Raw genomic sequence first — 19,840 nt, 5'->3', positions numbered from 1 at the left:
ATTGCTGGGCTGGCCTCAAATTGGCAACTCTCTTGCCTCAGCCTCCCACTGTTAGGATTGTAGGTAAACTGGCGAAGAAAAATCTTTATCTGGATAAAAAGTCTCAGCACCTAGCACTAGTAAAAGCTAAAATTAACTCATTGTTAAACTCTCCCTGTTTCCTGTGTTTATTGCATTCATACCATCTTCCTCTGAAGGTTTTACTGCAGAGTGTGGTGTGGCAGAAGGGTTGCTATGTTTTGTTTTGAATAAATCCCACCCCAGGCCTTCTCCACCCCAGGCCTGCCCTGTGGCCTGGTGTGTGTCCTGGGCTCCAGTCTGAGATGGTGGCAAACACATGCTCCCAGCATTCAGGTGGCTGAGGCGAGAGGATGGCTTCAAATTCTAAGCCAGCCTAGGCTACATAGTGAAATTCTATCTCAAAAAAATAACCATAACAGGGCTGGCCAAATAGCTCAGTGGATTAAAGAGCTGCAACTAGGTGCAGGGGCCAGGGGTTCAATCCCCAGGCCTGCCATGCAGGCCCCTCTCCCAGGGTGCCCTGAGCCAGTGATTGAGACTCGGCGTGGTGGTGCATGCCTGTAATCCCAGCACTTGGGAGGCTGTAAACAGGAGAATCACTATGAGTCCAGTCTAGTAGTGAGACCTTGAACTCCCTCTAGACCCTTCCCTAACATACAGAAAAAAAATAACAATTGCAAAAACAAACACTGTAAGTAATCTAGAGATGGCTTAAGTATGTGAGGGATTGTGTAGGTTCTGTGCAGTTAGTACACTGTTGTTTTAAAAAATCTGTGTATTTTTGGTATAGGGTCTTACTATGCAGCTTGGACTTATAGTGATATTTCTGTTTCAACCTCCCCAGCATTGGGATTATAGGTGTGTGCCATCACAGCCAGTTTTGGTGGCTGGCTTGGCATGCCCAGGGTGGGGCTGGCACAACATGCAGTACCAGGGATCAAATCTCGGTCCTTGTGCTTGCCTAGGCAGGCACTTAGACTGCTGAGCTATCTCTGCAGCCCTAGTACACTGTTCTAAGGACAGGAACCTCCATGGCAGATCCTAGAACCAACCCTCTCCCTCCCACCCCTCCACCCTTCCCACTCCTCCCACCCCCTCAAAGCTACCTGGGACACTTGTGTCCTATATCTCTTCCTCTGGCTCCCTTTGAGACATAGCATGCACTGGTCTTTAAACACCACTGAGTTGGTTTCTTCAAATTCTTCAGGGTACCTGTAATTGGTCTGAGATCCCCACTTGCCCAGAGGCTCTAAGCTGAGTCAGGGAGAACTTCTCAGAGTCCTGGAGGGAAGGGAGCCTCCCCTACCCCTACCCTGTCCTGGAGCCACAAGCCCTGGGCCTGAGTTCTCCCCATCCTCAGCTGTCCCTGAGCACAAGTGGCCTGCATCTTTTAAGTCTTGATCCATTGAATGCCTGCTCCATGCTAGCTGTACTTGAGTCCTTGAGACATGGGGGACTCAGCCATGACCTCATGGTCTCATGGCAGAGAGATCCCTGTCACAAGGCCACAGGCCTGGGGTTCCCTAGGTCTCAAGCAGACAGAGCTAAGGGTAGGGCAGCGGGAGGTGTGACAGTGCCTATAACCTCAGGAGGGAGATGGGGAGCTCTGTTTGGAGGCAGGGCAGGGGACACAAGTGCAGAAAGGACACTATCTGCACTTTGAGGACACAAACCAACCTACCATCCAGTACTCTGGGCCTTGTTTTCATTCTCATGGACATCCCAGGTCTTGAGCATGGCAGCAAAGGAAGCACAGGGTAGACAGGGAGCCGACAGAGCCAGGAAGTGACACAGAGGGTCAGAGGCAGGGCCTCAGGCCCAGCACAGTGCTTTCCTTGGTGGCAAACTGAGGCTCCAGCTTGTGTCTGTCCCCACAGACAGCAGTGATGAGGATGAGCACCCCAGAGTTCCTGGACAATGTGGATGGAGCCCGGGCAGAGGACAACCCCACAGGTGCAGCCCATGCGGTAGGCAGAGGCTGTCCCAGGGGTCATAATGGGTCTCTCAAGATACTCAAGTGAGAATGTCACTCACCACAGTATTTTATAGTAGGAAGGGGCCTAGTGTCCAGCAGCAAAATTTAGGTAAATGGTGCTGCACCTGTGCAGCCACAGCTCTGCCCTTCGTCTGCCTCTGAATGGAAAGAGAAAAATGTTGCCTAGTGTGGTGATGCACACCTTAATCCCAGCACTAAATAGACTGAGGCAGGAGGATTACTGAGCGCTCAAGGTCAGCCTGGGCTACACAGGGAGAAAAAGATATCAAGTTGTAGAGTTAATTTGATCTCTTGTATACTTTGGAAAAAACACATACTTATATGGTTACAAACAAGACTGGAAGAAAGATCAAAATGTTAATAGTGGTTATCTCTGGATGATGACATTTTGAGAATTTTCATTTTCTCTCATTTTGAACTGTCCTATGGATAGCTTACAATGAGCATGGTTTATTTTTACAACCAGAAGGAAAGAAGTTTTTACAAAGAAAATACTTTTTGAGTAGGAAAACAGCACAGGAGAAAGGACTGAATCAATGCCTAGCACAGAACCTGGTACACAGGAAGTGTTTTACAGATGCTGCTCACCAAGCTGGGATTGAGCACAGGGTTCTCTTGCTCAAGATAAAAATGATTAGGGAGGCTGGGATGCAGCTCTGTGGTACAAGGTGTTCCCGGCAGTCACAGGCCTTGGATTCTACCTTAACACTGTGAAAGGAAGGGAAGAGAGGAAAGGAAAGAAAGAAAGATTAGAAATGCTGGCTTTATAACAGACCCGGCAGAGTTACTGCTTGCTAGTTATGTGAGTTTGGAAAATTAATTTAACTTTTTCCTATTCCTTTCTTGCACCTTTCTTTCTGTGCTGCTGGAAATCAAGCCTAGGGCCTCCTACCCTCTAGGCAAGTGCTATACCCTTGGGCTGTACTCTGAGGTCTAATTTACCATTCTGAGATTCAGTTTCTTATCTGTCTAACAGGTAGAGTTGTGCTAAGATTTTCTTCATGGGGTTTCCATGTGGCTCACATGGAACAGTAAATATGAATCACTTGCACACTGTGGAGCGTACTAGGTGCTCATTGGCAGTGGTTGTCCTAAGCAGGGCCAGGTCCTCTCAGACACCCAGTTCTTTCTCCTTCACTGGGACACTGTCTCCTCAGGAGGGGCTGAGAGGGGTGGGACAGTGACAAGGAAGGCCCTCACAAGGTCTCTGTGCCCCTGCCAACCCAGGCCTGTGTCCCTGCCTGGCTTAGCCCTCTGGAGGTGGGCACAGCAGGGACATCGCCCGGGGGCTCTCACCAGAGGGTTTGTTTTCTCAGAGGCTGAGCAAGGGACTACCTGCATGGCAGAGGACGCGTTGCAGCTCTATGCAGGTAACAGGTCATCTGGTGGCTTGGGAGTACAGGGAGCTGGGGTTGCGGGGGACAATGGCAGCTGGAGGTCCTCCTCTTGGCTTGAGCTATAACTTTGACTTGTGGGTTGACCTTGATGGGTCACACCTCAGTCTCCCAGACTGCTGGCATATCACCTGTTTGTGAATGTAAAATTAGAGGAGCTGTTATATTTATGGGTATATTAAAATTTTTTCTCATAAAAGTGATTTATATTCACCTATTTGTTTTATTGGTTGTTTGAGTTTTCACTACTAGGGATTAAACCCAGGGCATTCACACTGAGTTATATCCCTAGCCTTTCCTGTTTATTTTTTCATTTTGAGACAAGTCTCCCTAAGGTGTTAAATTGCTCAGGGTGGGCTGGAACTTGCAATCCTCCTGCCTCAGCCTCCCAGACAGCTTGTGTGTCACCTATCTGTGAACTATTTGTTCCTCCCAGAGACTTCCGAGGGGTTCCATCACTCCTGTTTTCCCTGCGGACTCAGCGCTGGCCCTGAGGTCCCTTTGTAAATGATGTCCCTCCGTGTCGCACTGAGCGCCCCCTTGTGGTGCTTGTGACCTTTCCTGCCCGAAAGACAGGTGGGGATAGAGCAAGGCCTGCAAGCCCTGAGCATTGGAGGGGCTGAGGAGAGAGGATCCAGTCACTGGACTGCACCAGGCTGGCCGGAAGCCTTGTTACCTGGCCCGCCCCACTTCGCAGCATGTGCAGTAGGCACCTCCTCTCCTGCAGGCCATAGTGCCATCCCTGTTAGTTTTCTATTCTTACTTTGGGCTGTAGCTCAGGAGTAGAGCCAGAATTAGCACCCCTGAGGCCCTGGGTACAACTCCGAGAAACGTCAGAAGAAGAAAGAGGTTAATATCGTTTATCAGTTCTATAGCTCTTACCTTTTTAGTCTGCACACCTTTCCAATCAGGGTACCACTTCCAGCGTTGGCTGGGGTTTTCCCTATGCAGAAACACATGAAAAAGTGTCCAACCCAACCTATGAAACCTCCTCACTGGGCTGGCGAGATAGTTCAGTGAACTAAGCGCCTGCTTAAGCAAATGAAGGGACCTGGGTTTGATCTCCGGCACTACATGCTACATCAGCCCTGCCCCCAGGTGTGCTAAGCTGGCCACTGAGACCAGACATGGTGGCGTGCCTGTAATCCCAGCACTGGGAAGTCTGAAAACAGCAGGATCACTGTGAGTCGGAGCTGCATAATGAGTGCCTGTACCAAATACATTAAAAAAAAAAAAAAAAAAGGAAACTTCCTCAGTAAGTAGGTGTAGGAGGCCTTTGACATCCTCAGGCTCTGCATTTGAAATTCAATCTAAAATTTAAAAAAATATATATTTAAAAAGTCAGATGTGGTGGGAACACCTGTTATCCCAGCTTTGTTCTGTAAAATTTGTTTGCTTGTCTGTTTTGATGCCAAGAATTGATTTCAGCCCCAGTACCAGCACTCTGAGTGCTGGGCAGCTGAGGCAGGAGTGTTCCAGACCAGCTGAGTTTAGTAACTTAGCAAGATTCTGCTCTAAAATTAATAAAAATGTGTACGTGTGTGTTCAAGGATATAGCTCAGCATGAAGGCCCTGGGTTCAGTCCCCAATACCACACATACAAAAAAGAGATACTGAATATATGCAGACTTCTTATAGTATAACAAATATTACATCACACTAATCTTATATTAGATGTTATATGTCTTCTGGAAATGGTTGAAAGTATACTAGAAGATATGCATAGGGTATATGCAAATACTACCTCAATTCACCATATAAGGGCTTAAATATACACACAGTTGGGTCATGGAACCAACACCTAGTGGGGTGTAGAGTGACTGTATAAGAGTTGCCAGTCTTTGAAATGGGGATGTTTAAACCCAGTGTGCTGGCACATGTCTATAGTCCCAGCACTGAGGAGCTGAGGCAGGAGGATCACCATGAGTTCAAGGCGAGCTTGGGCTACACAGTAAGTTCAAGGACAGCCTGGGCCACATAGTGAAATCCTGTCTCAAAACAAAAACAAAAAAAACAACAACAACAAAAAAAAAAAAAAAACCAACCAACCCAAAAACTAACCAACCAACAAATAAATAAAATCAATAAAATGGGAAGTTTATGGTAAATTTGGCTTTTCCTGGAAAGTAGACCTGTAAGACCCATCTAATGTCCTTACAGCAGCTTTAGGTAGCTGGCAGGTGGTGGCTGCCCCTTTAGCTGAATCCCCCCTTCTGTCCCTACCTGGTCCTTGCATAAGTCCTTGGGCAGGAACTGTGTCCACCCCTTGCCTTCTGCCTGTCCCAGGACATGCCCTTGTGACTGCTGGTTTCTTTCCCTGCAGATGGCTCAAGAGAGGTGGTACCATCTGGGGAAGCAGGTGAGTAAGCAGGCAGGGGCCAAGAATTGTGGCTGAAGGTGACCTACCAGCCAGCCCTGGCAAAGGCGCCACTGTGATGGTGAATTCAAGGGACACTGGGCATCCCCTGGCTAGCTCCAGGTGGACAGGCTGGGCTGCAGCAGGAGGTGGGAATGGGAGGGTAAGGGGATGATAGAGGCCAGGCAGATCATCCCTAGAGGATGTTTACCTAAATCACCTGTGGCTTCCCCCAAGTGAGAGGGGCAGTGGTCCAGGACCCCATGCTGCCCAGGCACTGACAATGAATTTTTGTTTCCAGGACTCCAACAGAGAGACATAGGCTCCACAGAAGGTACAGGCTGTTGGGGAGAAGAGGGGCTGCCTTGGTCCTGGGGACCACAGGGCCTGAGAGGGTGGGTTCATCCCAGCAGAGACACTGAGCCAGATGCTGTCACTGAAATGGGATCCGACAGACTTGGCTCATCGGACTTTGACTATAAGGCCCATGCAACAAGCATCCCAATCCCAAAAGCCTCCAGGGACAAGAAACTCCTACCTGCTCTCTTGTTTTGTTCTTCTGGTATTTTGAGATAGGTTGGCCTTGACCTCACTATGCAACCCAGGCTGCCCTTACACCCAGAATGAAACTCCTGCCTCAGCCTCCTGAGTGCTGGGATTACAAGCAGGCACCACTACAACTGGCAGATTTTTTGTTTGTTTCTGTGTTTGTTGTTTGTGTTCAAGTGAAATGTTGTATCTTGCTTGTTCCCAAGGAGATGTGGATGGCTCGCAGCTAAGCAGGCTGAACATAAAGAAGGACGGTAAGAAACACATCTGGAGCCACACCCACCTGGCTGTCCATGATGCTGGGGGTTGAGGCAATGCCTACAACAGTCTCATGACCTCTCTGCTCTGAACCTGAGGGGAGGTGGAGTGGCAACACCCACTTCTAGATGTGGAAATGGGCTTGAGGTATCAGGCCAGCCTCACTATTAATAAGCAGCAGGTATAGCCTGGCCTCCAGCCCTGGTCTGGGGCTCTTTTCGTGCTGTGTGAAGTCACTTGAGTGACAGTGGGCTTTATTTATGTACAAGGTGCTGGGGATAAGTTCAGGGCCTCCCAAGTGCCAGATCAGTATTCACATGGAACAGCACCACAGCCAAGACCACAGCTTGTCAGGGGACACCTGTCTCTCACAGAACCCCATATTGCTCACAGTGCCCTGGCGCTGAGGCTGAGAGGTCAGGAAGTGGTAGGAGCCTCACAGCAGGGGGCGGCTATGCCTACAACTCTGCCTTGTTCCACACAACCTTCTCTAGACTGCCCTGGCTTTTTCCTCTCTGCTGGTTTTTGTTGTGGTGGTAGGGATGGAACCCAGGGGCTCTTGCATGCTAGGCAAGTAGTCTTCCACTGAGCTGCCCCCAACAACCCTTTCTTTGAAAAATCTTTGCACTGGGCAAAGTGGCTCATACCTAAAGTTCCAGTATTCTGGGAGGCTGAGGCAGGAGGATCCAAAAGTCAAGCCTGACTTGGGCAGCTCAGAGTCTTAGCAAGATGGTGCTTCAAAATAAAAACTAAACAGAGCTTGGGATGGAGCTCAGTGTGAAGGCCCTGGATTCAATCCCCAATACTACCAAGTAAATATGCACACAGCCTCTGAAACTCCCTTGTTAAAGCCAAGAGAAAGCATGAGGGTTGTGTTCCCTCCCAAGTGCCCCCCATGTGCCTGGCAAAATGCAAGGGCCTCTGCTCTATCACAGGTGCCCTAGGGTCCTGTGGGAAACAGGCTCCACCTCTTAGCTCCTGTACACCCCTGGGACCATAGCAACTTTTCCCTAGCCAACTTGCATTTCTTATCATTTGTCTTAGTTACTCTTCTCTCCTTGCTGGGACAAATACCTGACACTCAAAATGAAGGAAGGAAAGGTTTATTTCGCACACAGTTACTGGAGGTTTCAGTCCATACTCAGCTGGCTCCAAAGCAGAGTGGCACATGGCAGAGAGCAAACTTTCATGGCAACAACAGAGAGCAAGAGAGCAAAATGCAAAATGTAGCAGCAGCTCAAGCAGTTCCCCCCCCCCCAGGGCAAGCGTAGCATTCACACTCATTATCCCAGCAGATCATGAGTTAATTACAAACTCTAGAAGTCCCCCCCAGGACTGCTTGAGGCTTTGGGGGTGGGGGAGGACATCCATGCACATAACGTAACACCATTATTTTAACATTCAACAAAGTATGGAGCCCCTGGGCCTGCCGGGGCTGCCCTCTGTGCCAAAGGACCCTGGGAAAGGTGGCTCACTAAGCTCCTGTTCACTGTGGAGCTGACCAAAGCTGGGTGGGGCAGAAGGGGACTGAGAACACAAAAACTGGATGGCAACGTGTGCAATAAAAGTAACACCAGGAGTAAGGGCTGGGAAGGCATGGTCTTGGGCCTGTTTTATTTATTTAATTTTGGTTGTTTGAGACCTGTTCTAGCTCTGTAGTCCGGGCTAACCTTGAACTCACTTTGTAGCTCAGCCTGGCCTCTAACTCATGGTGATCCTTCTGCCTCAGCCTCCTGAATGCTGAGATGACAGGCATGCACCACCACGCCCAACATGTTTTAGTTTGGCTGGTCAGGAGCAGGAGTGGTGTCTCGGAATTTTTCCATTGGAGCAGAACCTTTGTCATGGACAAACAAGAAAGCTGCCCATAGTCCCAGCTAGTGGGGAGGCTGAGGACGGAGGATCCATTGAGCTCAGGATTTTGAGGCTAGCCTGGCAACATTGCCAGCCTTTCTCTCAAAACAACACAAAAAATGAGCCAGTTCTTGGACGTGGCAGAGTGGTAGAGCTCGTGGCCAGCGCAGGCTAGGCCTTGATGTCCAGCCCCCACGCATACACGCTTAGCACACGAGAGACAGGAAGAGAAGAGGCGAACAGTAATGCTGCTGCCTCTGCCTTGGCAGATGAGTTCTTCCACTTTGTGCTGCTGTGCTTCGGGATCGGGGCCTTGCTGGTGAGCTACCACTACTATGCAGGTGAGGTACATCTACTGGCTGTGCAGGGGATCGGCGGTAGGGCGGGGTGACGGCTCTCGCAGGCCCAGGCGGGGCGTGTGGGCAGCGGGGCCAGACAGGCGCTGAGCGAGGCAGGGGCGGGGCGGTGGGTGGTCACTCTGTTGGGCGGGGCGATAGCCGGGAGGGGTGGAGCCACTTTGGGCTGAGCCCTCCCTCGCTGTCCGCAGATTGGTTCATGTCGCTGGGCGTCGGCCTGCTCACCTTCGCCTCGCTGGAGACTGTGGGCATTTACTTCGGTCTGGGTGAGTTCCCGCCTCGGGCGGTGCGACTCTTGTTTACATTTCCTATGCCCTTGTTTTTTGTTTTGGGACTTTTGGTGGGTTTTTTTTTTTGTTTTTTTTGTTTTTTTTTTTCTTCGTACTCAGAATCAAACTCAGGACCTAGTATCTCCTGCGCTTGTGCCGCATTTTCTTCCTGATCGCTCGCAAGATCAGGGTGAGGTCACTTGCAGAACCTCGTGGAAAAAAATGGGCAGTTCCCTAAAAATTAGGTGGCAACAGTTGAACGTGAACAGCACACGTCGGCAGATGGCCGAAGCGGGCAGTGGAGCCGGGGCTGAGTTCGCAGGGCTGTGGCCTCTGCTGTTTTCGTGGTCCTAACCTTGGCTACGTTTCCTGAGCGCAGCATACAGCCCCACCATGGAGCTGTGCTATGTGGGCTGGGCCCTTGCCTGGAGTGGCTGTGGGTGGAGGGGACACAACGTGACTTTGTCCCCTTTGTCTCTGTAGTGTACCGAATCCACAGCGTGCTGCGCGGCTTCCTCCCGCTCTTCCAGAAGATCAGGCAATTGGGTAACTTTCACATTCCGAGCTTACTGTGCTCCTGCTGCTGAACTGGAGTTTTGGAGGGTGGGGTCTGAGACGGTCTCAATATGTCGCCCAGGTTGGCCTTGTACTCCTGACCCTCAAGCTCCTAAATGCTGGGATTACAGGCATGTGCCACAATACCCAGAGGGGTTTCTGGTGTTTCATTTTGTTTTTTGAGAGAAGGTTTTGTTATGTAGTCTAGGCTGGCCTCAAACTAGTAGCAGTTCTCCTGCCTGGGCCTCCTGAGGGCTGGGATTACTGGCATGTGCACCCCTCTCCCCCTCTTCTGTTTTGGAAGAGGTTTAACATGTAGGGAATATCCCAGAGGCAGGCGTTTTATTTTGTTTTGTTTTGCAGTGCTGGGTGGGAATTCAGCCCTCTCATTACTTCTCTGAGTCTCCTGATTTGTGCCTTGGATAACCGATGTAATCCTTTCCAGTACACAGGGCGTGCACTGGCCAAGTGAGGCCTTGACAAGTAGGAGGGCTTGTGTTCCACATGCTGAGGAAAGTGAAGGCATTTCGCTCAGTCACTCACAGAAGGCTCCTTCCCTAGCACAGTCTTCCCAACAGCAGTGTTTGCCTGATGGCTCCAGGAAGGTGGCCTTACCAGTTTCTCTGGTGAGGACATTGAAGCTCAGAAAGCTGTAGCAACTTGCCTGGGGTCACACAGCTAGATTGGCTGGCCTGGTCTAGAATAGATTTTCTTTTAGCTGGGTGTGTGCAGTGCATGCCTAAGATCCCAGCTACTCTGGGACAGAGGTCACAAGTTTGAGGCTAGCAACTTAGCAAGACCCTGTCTCAAAATAGAATGAGAAGAAGGTTATAGATGTGGCTGAGTAGTTCAGCACTTTAGATAGAGGAAAAAAAGCAGTTCCTTCTTGCCCAGTAGCAGCTCCTGTTCACCCATGACTCAGACCAGAGGAGCCAGGGCACTGTGACTCCATGCTGGAGAAGTATCTGTCTCCTTTAATTAAAAAGACATTCGTCACTGTAGCTGGGGGTTGTGGAGACTCATGGTAGCTGCAGGAATAAGCCTGCCCTGCCCACACTGTGGGCTCTGGGTGTCTGGGGTGGCGGTGGGGACATCCTGGCTGCCTTCAACCTGGCTACTCTGCACTTCTTCCAGGGTTCAGGAAGACGGACTGAGGCCTCTTTTGGGTGGCAGCTATACCACCCAGGGTTTGATCACCGCCTCCCAGAGGCCACAAGGACTGTGACATTTGGATGACATGGGGGAGGCTGAGCCAAGCAATAAAGAGTGCTCCTTCCCCTTCCTGTGGTGTGACTGTTGGCAGAGACTGAGCTGGGTACCCATCTGGCAGCACCGAATTGGGGTCCTGATGTTGAGACAGAGGCGGGTAGGACTGGCCCTGCACACCTGGAGCAGCAGGAAGGGTTAAACCTGCTGCCACCACCAGGGCCCGGAAATGAGATCTCTCTAGGCTCCTGGCTTCTTCCTAGTCCTCAGCTGTGTTGGGAGCCCTCAGGTCCTACAGAGTCACACTGTGACAGACAAGTCACTGCCCTGATGCAGGCACCCCAGATTGGAGATGAACCTGATGCAGATAAGATGTAAGACTAGGCGTGATGGTACACACCTATAATCCCAGTACTTGGGAGGCTGAAAACAGGAGGATTACTACAAGTCTGATCTGTGTAGTGAGACCCTGTAGACCCTATTCAATACATTTAAAAAAAAGATATATATATATTCTCAAAAGCCATAGCATTTGAGATTCTTCTTGCAGCCTTGCCAGCCAGTGACAGCCCTGTCACTCCAGACTTCATCAAGATGTGAATAAATATTCTCTCCCCAATTCTGAAGAGTCAGCTACACATTCTTTTAGTTTCCTTCAACATGAAAACACAGTTGAGGCCTTCTTTAACTATCAGGTAGGGTGGGCACTTATCCTACTGGATAAAGAATAAGAGTAGATTAAAGGCTCAGTGCCTCACTTTAGATCTAAGCCTTCACACACAGGCGTAGGATAGGAGAATGGAATCTGTGAACATTTTTGTCAAAAAGATCTGGGCTATTAGTACTATCAGTTCAACAAACATCAAAAGATCAAGATAAGGTGTGGGGGGGGCCAAGGAGATGGCTCAGTAGAATAAACACTTGCCTGGCAAGCGCAGGGGTCTGAGTTCAATCCCCGGTTCTGCCAAAAAAAAAAAAAAAAAAAAAAAAAAAAAAAAGATAAGGTATGTGAGTTGGCTTTTGGTTGCTGGGCCAAAATCCCTGACATATGCAATCTAAAGGAAGAGAAGTTTATTTGGGCTCATGGTTTAGAGGGGTCAGTCCACATCCAGCTTGGCTGCAAGGCAGGAACAGAATGGGAGAAAAGCAGGTGGAGGAAAGCTGCTCACTTCATGACAGCCAGAAAAGAAATGTCCTTCAAAATCATGTGACATGCTTTCTCCAGCTGGGCCCCACCTCCTTAGCCTATTCATCTACTGACTCACCAATGAATGGATCCTTTGATGAGATTAGAGCTGTCCTGAGGCTGTTCATCCAAAATAAAAAAAGATTTGCCCAGAGTGAGAAATGCCTAGCAGATTAGTATGGTTGTGAAGCCAAGCATGGTGGTATGCACCTGTAATCCCAATACTTAAGAAGGTAAAGCAGGAAGATTGCTCTGAGTTTGAGGCCAGCCTGGACTATATAGTTCAAGGTCAGTCTGAACTACATGGTGAGACCTTGTCTCAAAAATTAATAAATAAAAATGGCTCTGGGTATGTCTGTGAGTGTGTCTGGAGATGACTGACAATGCAGGCCGGCATACTGTGGGAAGACCTGCTCTCCTGTGGGTTTGTATTTTACATGGAATAAAAGGGAAGACGGAAAAAGTTTGCAAATGTGTGAAGAGCTCCAGCCTGCTTGAGTGGTGTACCTTGTGCTGCTTTGGACCTCAGAGTCCTCTTTCTTTTAGAGACATTTTACAATGAATACATAACATAAGATCACAAAACAAAATACACTGCCTATCTGGGTTCCATTAATGAAGGTATGCAGTCTGGAGTGAAGGGGGTAGCAATAGGCCATACCTTACACTGGCCAGGTCATGCCAAGAGAATGTGTTCAGTTCTAGACTTACACACCAAGGGCAACAATGACAAATGAGAGAACACAAAGGAAGGGGGCTGGAATGGGAGTATGAACAATGATTGAAGAAACAAGAACTCATGAATCTGTGGGAAAGTGGGGGTCTCTACTGAGACTTGGTGTAGCACTTTCTCAAGTGTCCATGTGGTCTACACAGCCATAGAGGTCATTTGCTTTCATTCTCATGTCCCTGAGATGGGTGAATTCTCTCACTTTGGAGGTGGAAAAACAGGCCCAAAGAGGTTCAGTGACTACCTGAGTCCATTGGGCAGGCCACTGGGGGAGAATACTGGGGATGGAACCCTGGAACTTCATACTGAGCTCCATCCCAGTCCTTTCTGAACACTTTTTTTTAAGACAAGGATTCACAAAGTCACTAACTTGCGCAGACTGGGATCAACCTTTCGATCCTCCTGCCTCAACCTCTGAGAGTGCTGAGTCCCGGCACGGCTACCACACCCAGCTGGCAATGGGCTCTCAGTGGTTGCAGCCAAGCAACCTCAGCTCCTGCTTTCAACCTGGCCTTGGAGTCTTCAGACTTGGGAGGCAAACAAAGGGGTCCTAGCATCTGGCACTGGGATGGGCCAGTGCCTCCAGGGGCCTGGAAGAGAGTCTGGTTTCATAAACACAGGGCCAGTGACATCAGACTGTTCCTGTTGACAGAAGCCCCAAACCCAAGGGCTTAAGAATGTTGGCAATTGTTTTTTTCAAAAATTTCTGATTTTCCTAAGGAAAATAGCATGGTGTTTTTCCCCAGACATTAAAATGAATTACCATATGATTCAGCAATTGCACTTCTAGGTCTGCACTCAACAAATTTTAAGAGACACTTTGGGGCTGTTCAAATAGCGGATTAAAGAGCCTACAAACAGGGGCAGAGGCCAAGGGTTTGATCCCCAGGCCTGCCATGCTGGCCCCATCCCCGAGGTGCACTGAGATGGCAATTGAGACTGGGCGTGGTAATGCGTATCCATAATCCCAGCTCTTGAGAGGCTGTAGGCAGGAGAATCACTATGAATCCAATCTAGTAGTGAGACCCTGAACACCCTGTAGACGCTTCCCAAAAAAAGAGGAAAGAAAAAAAAAAGAGACACTTGGACACCCATGCTCACGACACAGTCATTCTTAAGAGCCAAGAGGCAGAAATAGCTGGGCATGGTGCTGCATGCCTGTTATACTATCATTCAGGAGGCTGAGGCAGGAGGATTGCTGCAAAATTGAGGCTAGCCTGGACTATGTAGTGAGGTCCTGTCTTAATACCTGTGGATCAACACCACATGGCACACACACATAGAAGGGTATTATCTAGCCTTAAAAAGGATGGAGGCTGAGACACAAGCTGTTGTATGGGTGACCCTGAGGACCTTCTGCTATGTGAAACATGCCAACTACAAAGACAAATACTGAATGATTCTGCTTGTCTGGAGTTTCTACAGTAGTGGAATCCATAGAGACAGTGAACAGAACAATGGAAGGCCGGCCTGGGGATGGTTATGTGGCTGTGCTCAGTGTCACTAAGCCATATATGTACACGTGAGTAAGATTGTACACACTCGTGAGTTTTACTCTGATTGTTATATGATTTTTGCTTATTTATTGGCGCTGGGGATTAAACCCAGGGCCTCACACTTGGTAGGCAAGCACTATACCGCTGAGGTGCACTCAGTTAGGACTACTTTTTATTTGGTTTTTGTTTTTGTTTGTTTTTGCGCAACCAGGGATTGAACTCAGGCCCTTACACTTGCCAGGCAAGCACTTATTCTACTGAACTATCTCCCTGGCCTCTTGTTTTTGTTTTTGAGACAGGGTCTCACTGTGTAGTCCAGGCTGGCCTGGATCTCTTGACCATCCTCTTACCTCGTTCTCTGTAGCGCTGCGATCATAGCTGTGCGCCACCTGACTCCTGACTTTTAACATCTCTAGTTATTAGCAGTGAGCAGGCCTGGATGTGGCCCCTCTGTGTGTGGCTGGAAGCAGGGGCAGTCAGCACACCCCAAGAACAGGCAGAACAGGGACCCATCTCGCCCATCCCACTTTTCAGTCTGAGGCAGTCTGGCTGAGTTACAGGGACACAGAGCAGCCCCCGTTCAGCCTCCAGATGCCAGGGAGGTCCGTACCCCCTCCCCCCCCAACTCTCCCACTGGAGCTCTAGGGAGGCTCTGATTACATCTTAGGCTCCAGCAGATCCCGGGAGTCCCTGTCTGGTGTGTCTAAAAATAGAGCTGGGGGCCGGGCCTGGGCAGGGAGGCTGGGAAAGGGGCGTGGAGAAAGGATCTTGTCACCAGTGTCTCTGCAGTGCTGGACTCGCATAGACCGAGGTCGGGGAGGGTCAGTGGGGGGTGGGGCTGTGCTCTGAAAAAAATTGTACTGGTGAAAATCATCAAGAGTATAGACTTAACCAAGCATGATAATACATGCCTGTCATCTCAGCATTCTGTAAGGACAAGGCAGAAGGATCAAAAGTTCAAGGCCAGGGACTGGGGAGATGGCTCAGTGGAATAAGTGCTTCCCTGGCAAGTGCAAGGGCCTGAGTTCAATCCCCAGTTCTGCCAAAAAAAAAGTTCAAGGCTAACTTGGACTACTTGGAAACTTAGGGAGACTAGTCTTAAAATAGTTTTTTTTTTTTTTTTTCTTTTAGAACCAGGGGATTGAACTCAGGTCCTAGCGCTTGCCAAGGAAGTGCTTATTCTACTGAGCCATCTCCCTGGCTCAAACTAAAATAATTTTTAAAAATGCTTGGAATGTATTTCAGTGTGCAGGCCCTAGGTTCAACCCCCAAACTCCCAAAACTTCATAATAATACATTTTAAAAAATCACGCACGTCAAACCACACAAATTAAGGGGATCATGTCACGCTCCTCTGGAATACACTCCTGAGGCTGCACTCCAGGGTCCTGTCCTCTGTGTCCTCGCCTCCTGCTGTCTCACTACCTCCAGCCTGGATTTCACCTGCAGCATCCCTGCTGTGCTTTGGCCCTAAAGCCCATCATGGCAGCCTGGAGGAGTGACAGGAACCGTGTCTGCCTTCCAACTGAAAGAGGAAAGAAGCCGCGAGGCCACTGTTGTCACAAGCCCCGGAAACTGTGGTCCCAGGTACTGGGGAGATGGCTCAGTGGAATAAGCGCCTGCCTGGCAAGTGCAAAGGCCTGAGTTCAGTCCCCGGTTCCGCAAAAAAAAAAAAAAGAAAGAAAAGAAATGCATTGCTTTTCCTCAACTGCCTCCAAAGTGCTTGGTTTGTCTGAGTGAGCTCGAGCCATACTGGGATGAGGCCCTTATTTTACCTGGTGACCCACACAGTGGCCATAGTCTGTCTCACCTCTGAGCTCACTGCATCCACTACACACACCTTCACCCTGCGCAATTATAAGGTGTCCTTGTGGAGGGTGAGATTTCACAAGTGGCCTTGTAAAAGAAGGTGGTATCAAGGTTGAACCTTTCTGACCAGCTTGTTTGCAGAGACCTTGGCCAGTGCCAGCACCAGGGGCCTTACCTGCAGCCCTGGGGCTGGTGGACCTGCCCTCCACTGCCGCTGCCCCCTTTGAGGAAGAAATGGAAGCAGAGAAGAATCTCAGGAGTCTGATGATAAATGGACTTTTGGACTAAACCTCATTGGAAGCATATGTAATAAAAATTGAATTGGTGAAAGAGAAGAAAGAAAGAAGACAAGAAAGAAAGACAAAAGAGTGAAAAAGAAAGAAAGAAAGAAAGAAAGAAAGAAAGAAAGAAAGAAAAGCACACATATTCCTTGACTTAGCATTTTCATTCTTAGGTATGTAGTCTGAAAACACATTCATTTTTGCAGCACAATATAGTCAATGTTAAGAACATTCACAGTAGCACTGTTTAAAAGAGCAGCCACATGTCCTGGTAACAGCCCAGATGTCCAACCATGGGGTACTGGGCCACGGGATGCTGGGCCACGGGATGCTGGGCCAGCTGCAGTGTAAGCAGAGACTGAAATACTGTATGGCAATGAAAATAGAAAAACAGGGGCTGGGGAGATGACTCAGTGGAATAAGCGATTGCCTGGCAAACACAAAGGCCTGAGTTCAATCCCCTGGTCCGCAAAAAAAAAAAAAAAAAAAGAAAACAGAAAAACAACCTGCATGCATGGACCTTACAAATATGACATTGAGTGCATCCATATGGCTTTATTTACATAAATTTCTCAGCAGGCAAAATGAAAACTGTCTTATGCATCCCTACAGATAACAAAAAGATTAAGGAAAGCAATAAGGGAAACACCTGAAGATACAGAAAAGAATGTGATTAAACTGGGTGTGGTAGCACACCCCTATAATCTCAGAACTCTGGGAGGCTGAGGCAGGATTGCAAATTTAAGCGCAACCCTAGCAACTCAGCGACTTGGCAAGACCTTGTCTCAAAATAAAAAAGTAAAAAAGGGGTGGGAATGCAGCTTACTGTGAAGACTGGGTTCAGTTCCCAGAAGTGAGAGGTGGAGAGAGACAAGAGGGAGAGGAAGAGAGACAGGACAAGGGGAACAAAAAAAGAGAAAGAAGGAAAAAAAGAAAAGAAAAGCAAGCAAGCAGATCAGTGGAGGGAGAGGAGGCTCTAGGCCCACTTGTAGTGCTATTATCCGGCATGGACGCGAGAGGGGGCGCTAACCAATGAGCTGCAGCGAAGAGAGGTTTCCTGGCAACCGAGAAAACACTGAGGAGGAAGCTGTCAGAGCCCTCACTGGTGGATCCTGGCCTTGCCCAGTGGCCAACTGGCTTCTGGCATCTGCGACTTCCCAGCCCTTCCGTGAGGAGCACGAATTCTCCACTCATCTGGAGCTGCTCCCCGCCCCCAAGTCGGATAGGGATGCCCTCAGGCCCTGAAGGAGGCCTCCGGATCCGCCCGAGGGAGTGAGGGACAGCAAGGATTGTGCCTCCATTATCAGATTACAAAAGGAAGATTTTCAAGATTCAGGAGCTAAAAAAAAGGTTCAGGAGCTAAGTGTGGTGGCACAAACCTGTCATTCCAGCACACAGGAGGCTGAGGCAGGAGGGTCAGTGTAAATTCAAGGCTAGTCTGCGCTATATAATCAGGTCAAGCCCAGTATAGAATAGGGAGTCACTGTTTAAAACAGAAGGAGGGGGAGGGCAGGGAGATGGCTCAGTGGAATAAGCGCTTCCCTGGCAAGCACAAGGCCTGAGTTCAATCCTCGGTTCCACAAAAAAAAAAAAAAAAAAAAAAAAGGCCAGGAAGCTAGCTCAGTGGACTAAGTGCCTGCGTTGGTCCTGCCCTGGGGAGCGCTGAGCTGGCCAGAGAGACCCCGGTGTAGCGACCCACATCTCTAATCCCAGTGCTGGGGAAGGCTGAAAACAAGGAGGATCGTTACAAGTCCGAGCTGTGCAGTGAGACCCTGTATCAATTACATTTTTTTTTAAAAAAGAAAAGAAAATTTTTTTTTTCCGGAACTAGGAATTTGAACTCAGACCCTTGCACTTGCCAGGCAAGCACTTATTCTACTGAGCCATCCCCCAGCCCCTAAGAAAATCTCTAATTAGAGATTCAGAGTACAAGGCTGAGCATGGTGGCACATGCTTGTAAGCCTAGTACTTAAAAGTCTGAGTAGACATTTAAACAAAAAAGAGGCTGAGGCAGGGGAATTGCCACAAGTTCAAGGCTGACCTGGGATACAGTGTGGGTTCCAGGCTAGCCTGGAGTACACATTGAGACTGCCTCAAAAAAACAAAAACAACAAACAAACAAACAAACAAACCCTCCACAGATTTAGGGTACAGTAGAAATTTTCTAGATTGCCAATATCACAGGAGTTTTTACACTACATAGGAGCTAGGTAAACTCAGTCCAGTAGGGAATAATAATAAATATGTGAAGAATAACAGTGTTGGGGCTGGGGAGATGGCTCAGTAGAATAAGTGCTTGCTTGGCAAGTGTAAGGGCCTTGAGTTCAATCCCCGGTTCTGCAAAAACAAAACAAACAAACAAACAAAAAAAAAGTGTTAAGGGGCAGGGGTGCAGCTCAAGGGCTTCTATCCCAAGCACTCAGCCCCTCTGCACAGTGCATGCACAGAGTGTTAAGGTGAGTGTTACCATGCTGTGTACACTTGATCTCTCATTCACACATTCATTCTGGTGTTACATCATTTTGTGTATTGCCACAGCGTTCTCTCTCTCTCTCTCTCTCTCTCTCTCTCTCTCTCTCTCTCTCTCTCTGTCTCTCCCTCCTTCACTCCTTCCCTCCTTCCCTCTTTGTAAAATCTTCTTGTATATCACCACTAAAAAATTCTTACCCAAAAGATGGGTATTTTTCCAAGGTTTTTTGTTTGTTGATTTTTTTGAGACAGGGTCTCACTGTGTAGCCTAGGCCAGCCTTGAGCTCGCAGTGATCCTCCTGCTCCAGCCTCCCCAGTGCTGGGATTAGTCATGAGCCACCACACCTGGCTACAGCAAGTGCCTTCTCATAGTGAAATTGTTGGTGTGTCCTTAATTACTAGTTACCTGGGTAACTAGATTATCATAATTACCAATTTATTGTCAATTATTAAAATTACTAGGATTAAGTTTCCAATTCCAGAAATGCAATTGCGGGGTCAGAAGCCATGCATGCTTACCAAGCTGTGTAATGTGCGTTGTTGAACTGGCACCGTAGAACCTGGGTTTGCCATGTGCAGTGCGTCATCTGGGTCATCTCATCTCATCGTTCAGCCATTCAGTGGTCCATTCTGCATAGATTCACTGGATGATACCTTGTTCAAGGTATTTTGGAGACTCACAGATAAGCAAGATGTAGCAACCTCTGGGACAGATGTTGTTATTATTGCATTGTGCATGTAAGGACACTGAGACCCTCAGGACAGAAGATTTGCCTGCTCCTTGGCCTGCTGTGTCACTTATCCCAGATTTGTCTCTGGTGCTACTGCTTCCACAGCCTCACATTGCATTGTTCTGTATGGAAGGGAATGTTTAATTTTGGGTGGCAACTTTTTCCTTTTTTTATTTTTTCCATTACAATACTGGAAAAAATTGAATGAGGAAACACCCTGGCATAGAGCTTAGGAAATAAAGCTTGTTCAAAAGCTGGCAGGAATGAAAGCTAACATTTTCTCTATTGAGCTTGACTCCTCCTTTTTTTTTTTTTTTTTTTTTT

The 19,840-nt window shown here is 48.5% G+C and overlaps 1 protein-coding gene across 5 annotated transcripts in view; it reads left to right on the top strand.

Annotated features, from left to right (window-relative positions):
- Positions 1–10,889, top strand: part of Tmem40 (transmembrane protein 40) — a 23,233-nt gene extending 12,344 nt beyond the window's left edge. For 3 of the 5 annotated variants that reach the window (XM_023705902.1, XM_023705904.1, XM_023705901.1), the window contains 9 exons: positions 1,899–1,988; positions 3,334–3,387; positions 5,735–5,770; positions 6,069–6,101; positions 6,523–6,570; positions 8,698–8,769; positions 8,976–9,050; positions 9,537–9,599; positions 10,743–10,889. In XM_023705902.1, coding sequence (XP_023561670.1) covers positions 1,899–1,988; positions 3,334–3,387; positions 5,735–5,770; positions 6,069–6,101; positions 6,523–6,570; positions 8,698–8,769; positions 8,976–9,050; positions 9,537–9,599; positions 10,743–10,762 — 491 coding nt within the window. In that variant the 3' untranslated portion in view covers positions 10,763–10,889. The remainder of the gene's footprint in view (positions 1–1,898; positions 1,989–3,333; positions 3,388–5,734; positions 5,771–6,068; positions 6,102–6,522; positions 6,571–8,697; positions 8,770–8,975; positions 9,051–9,536; positions 9,600–10,742) is intronic. The other 2 variants (XM_023705905.1, XM_023705903.1) reach the window with 1 other exon arrangement.
- Positions 10,890–19,840: the final 8,951 nt, after the last annotated feature.

Source organism: Octodon degus, unplaced genomic scaffold (assembly GCF_000260255.1).
Source record: "Octodon degus isolate 3935 unplaced genomic scaffold, OctDeg1.0 scaffold00233, whole genome shotgun sequence".
Taxonomy (NCBI): domain Eukaryota; kingdom Metazoa; phylum Chordata; class Mammalia; order Rodentia; family Octodontidae; genus Octodon; species Octodon degus.
The sequence above is the reverse complement of the archived record's forward strand: the minus strand, read 5'-3'. Positions and strand labels throughout refer to the sequence as shown.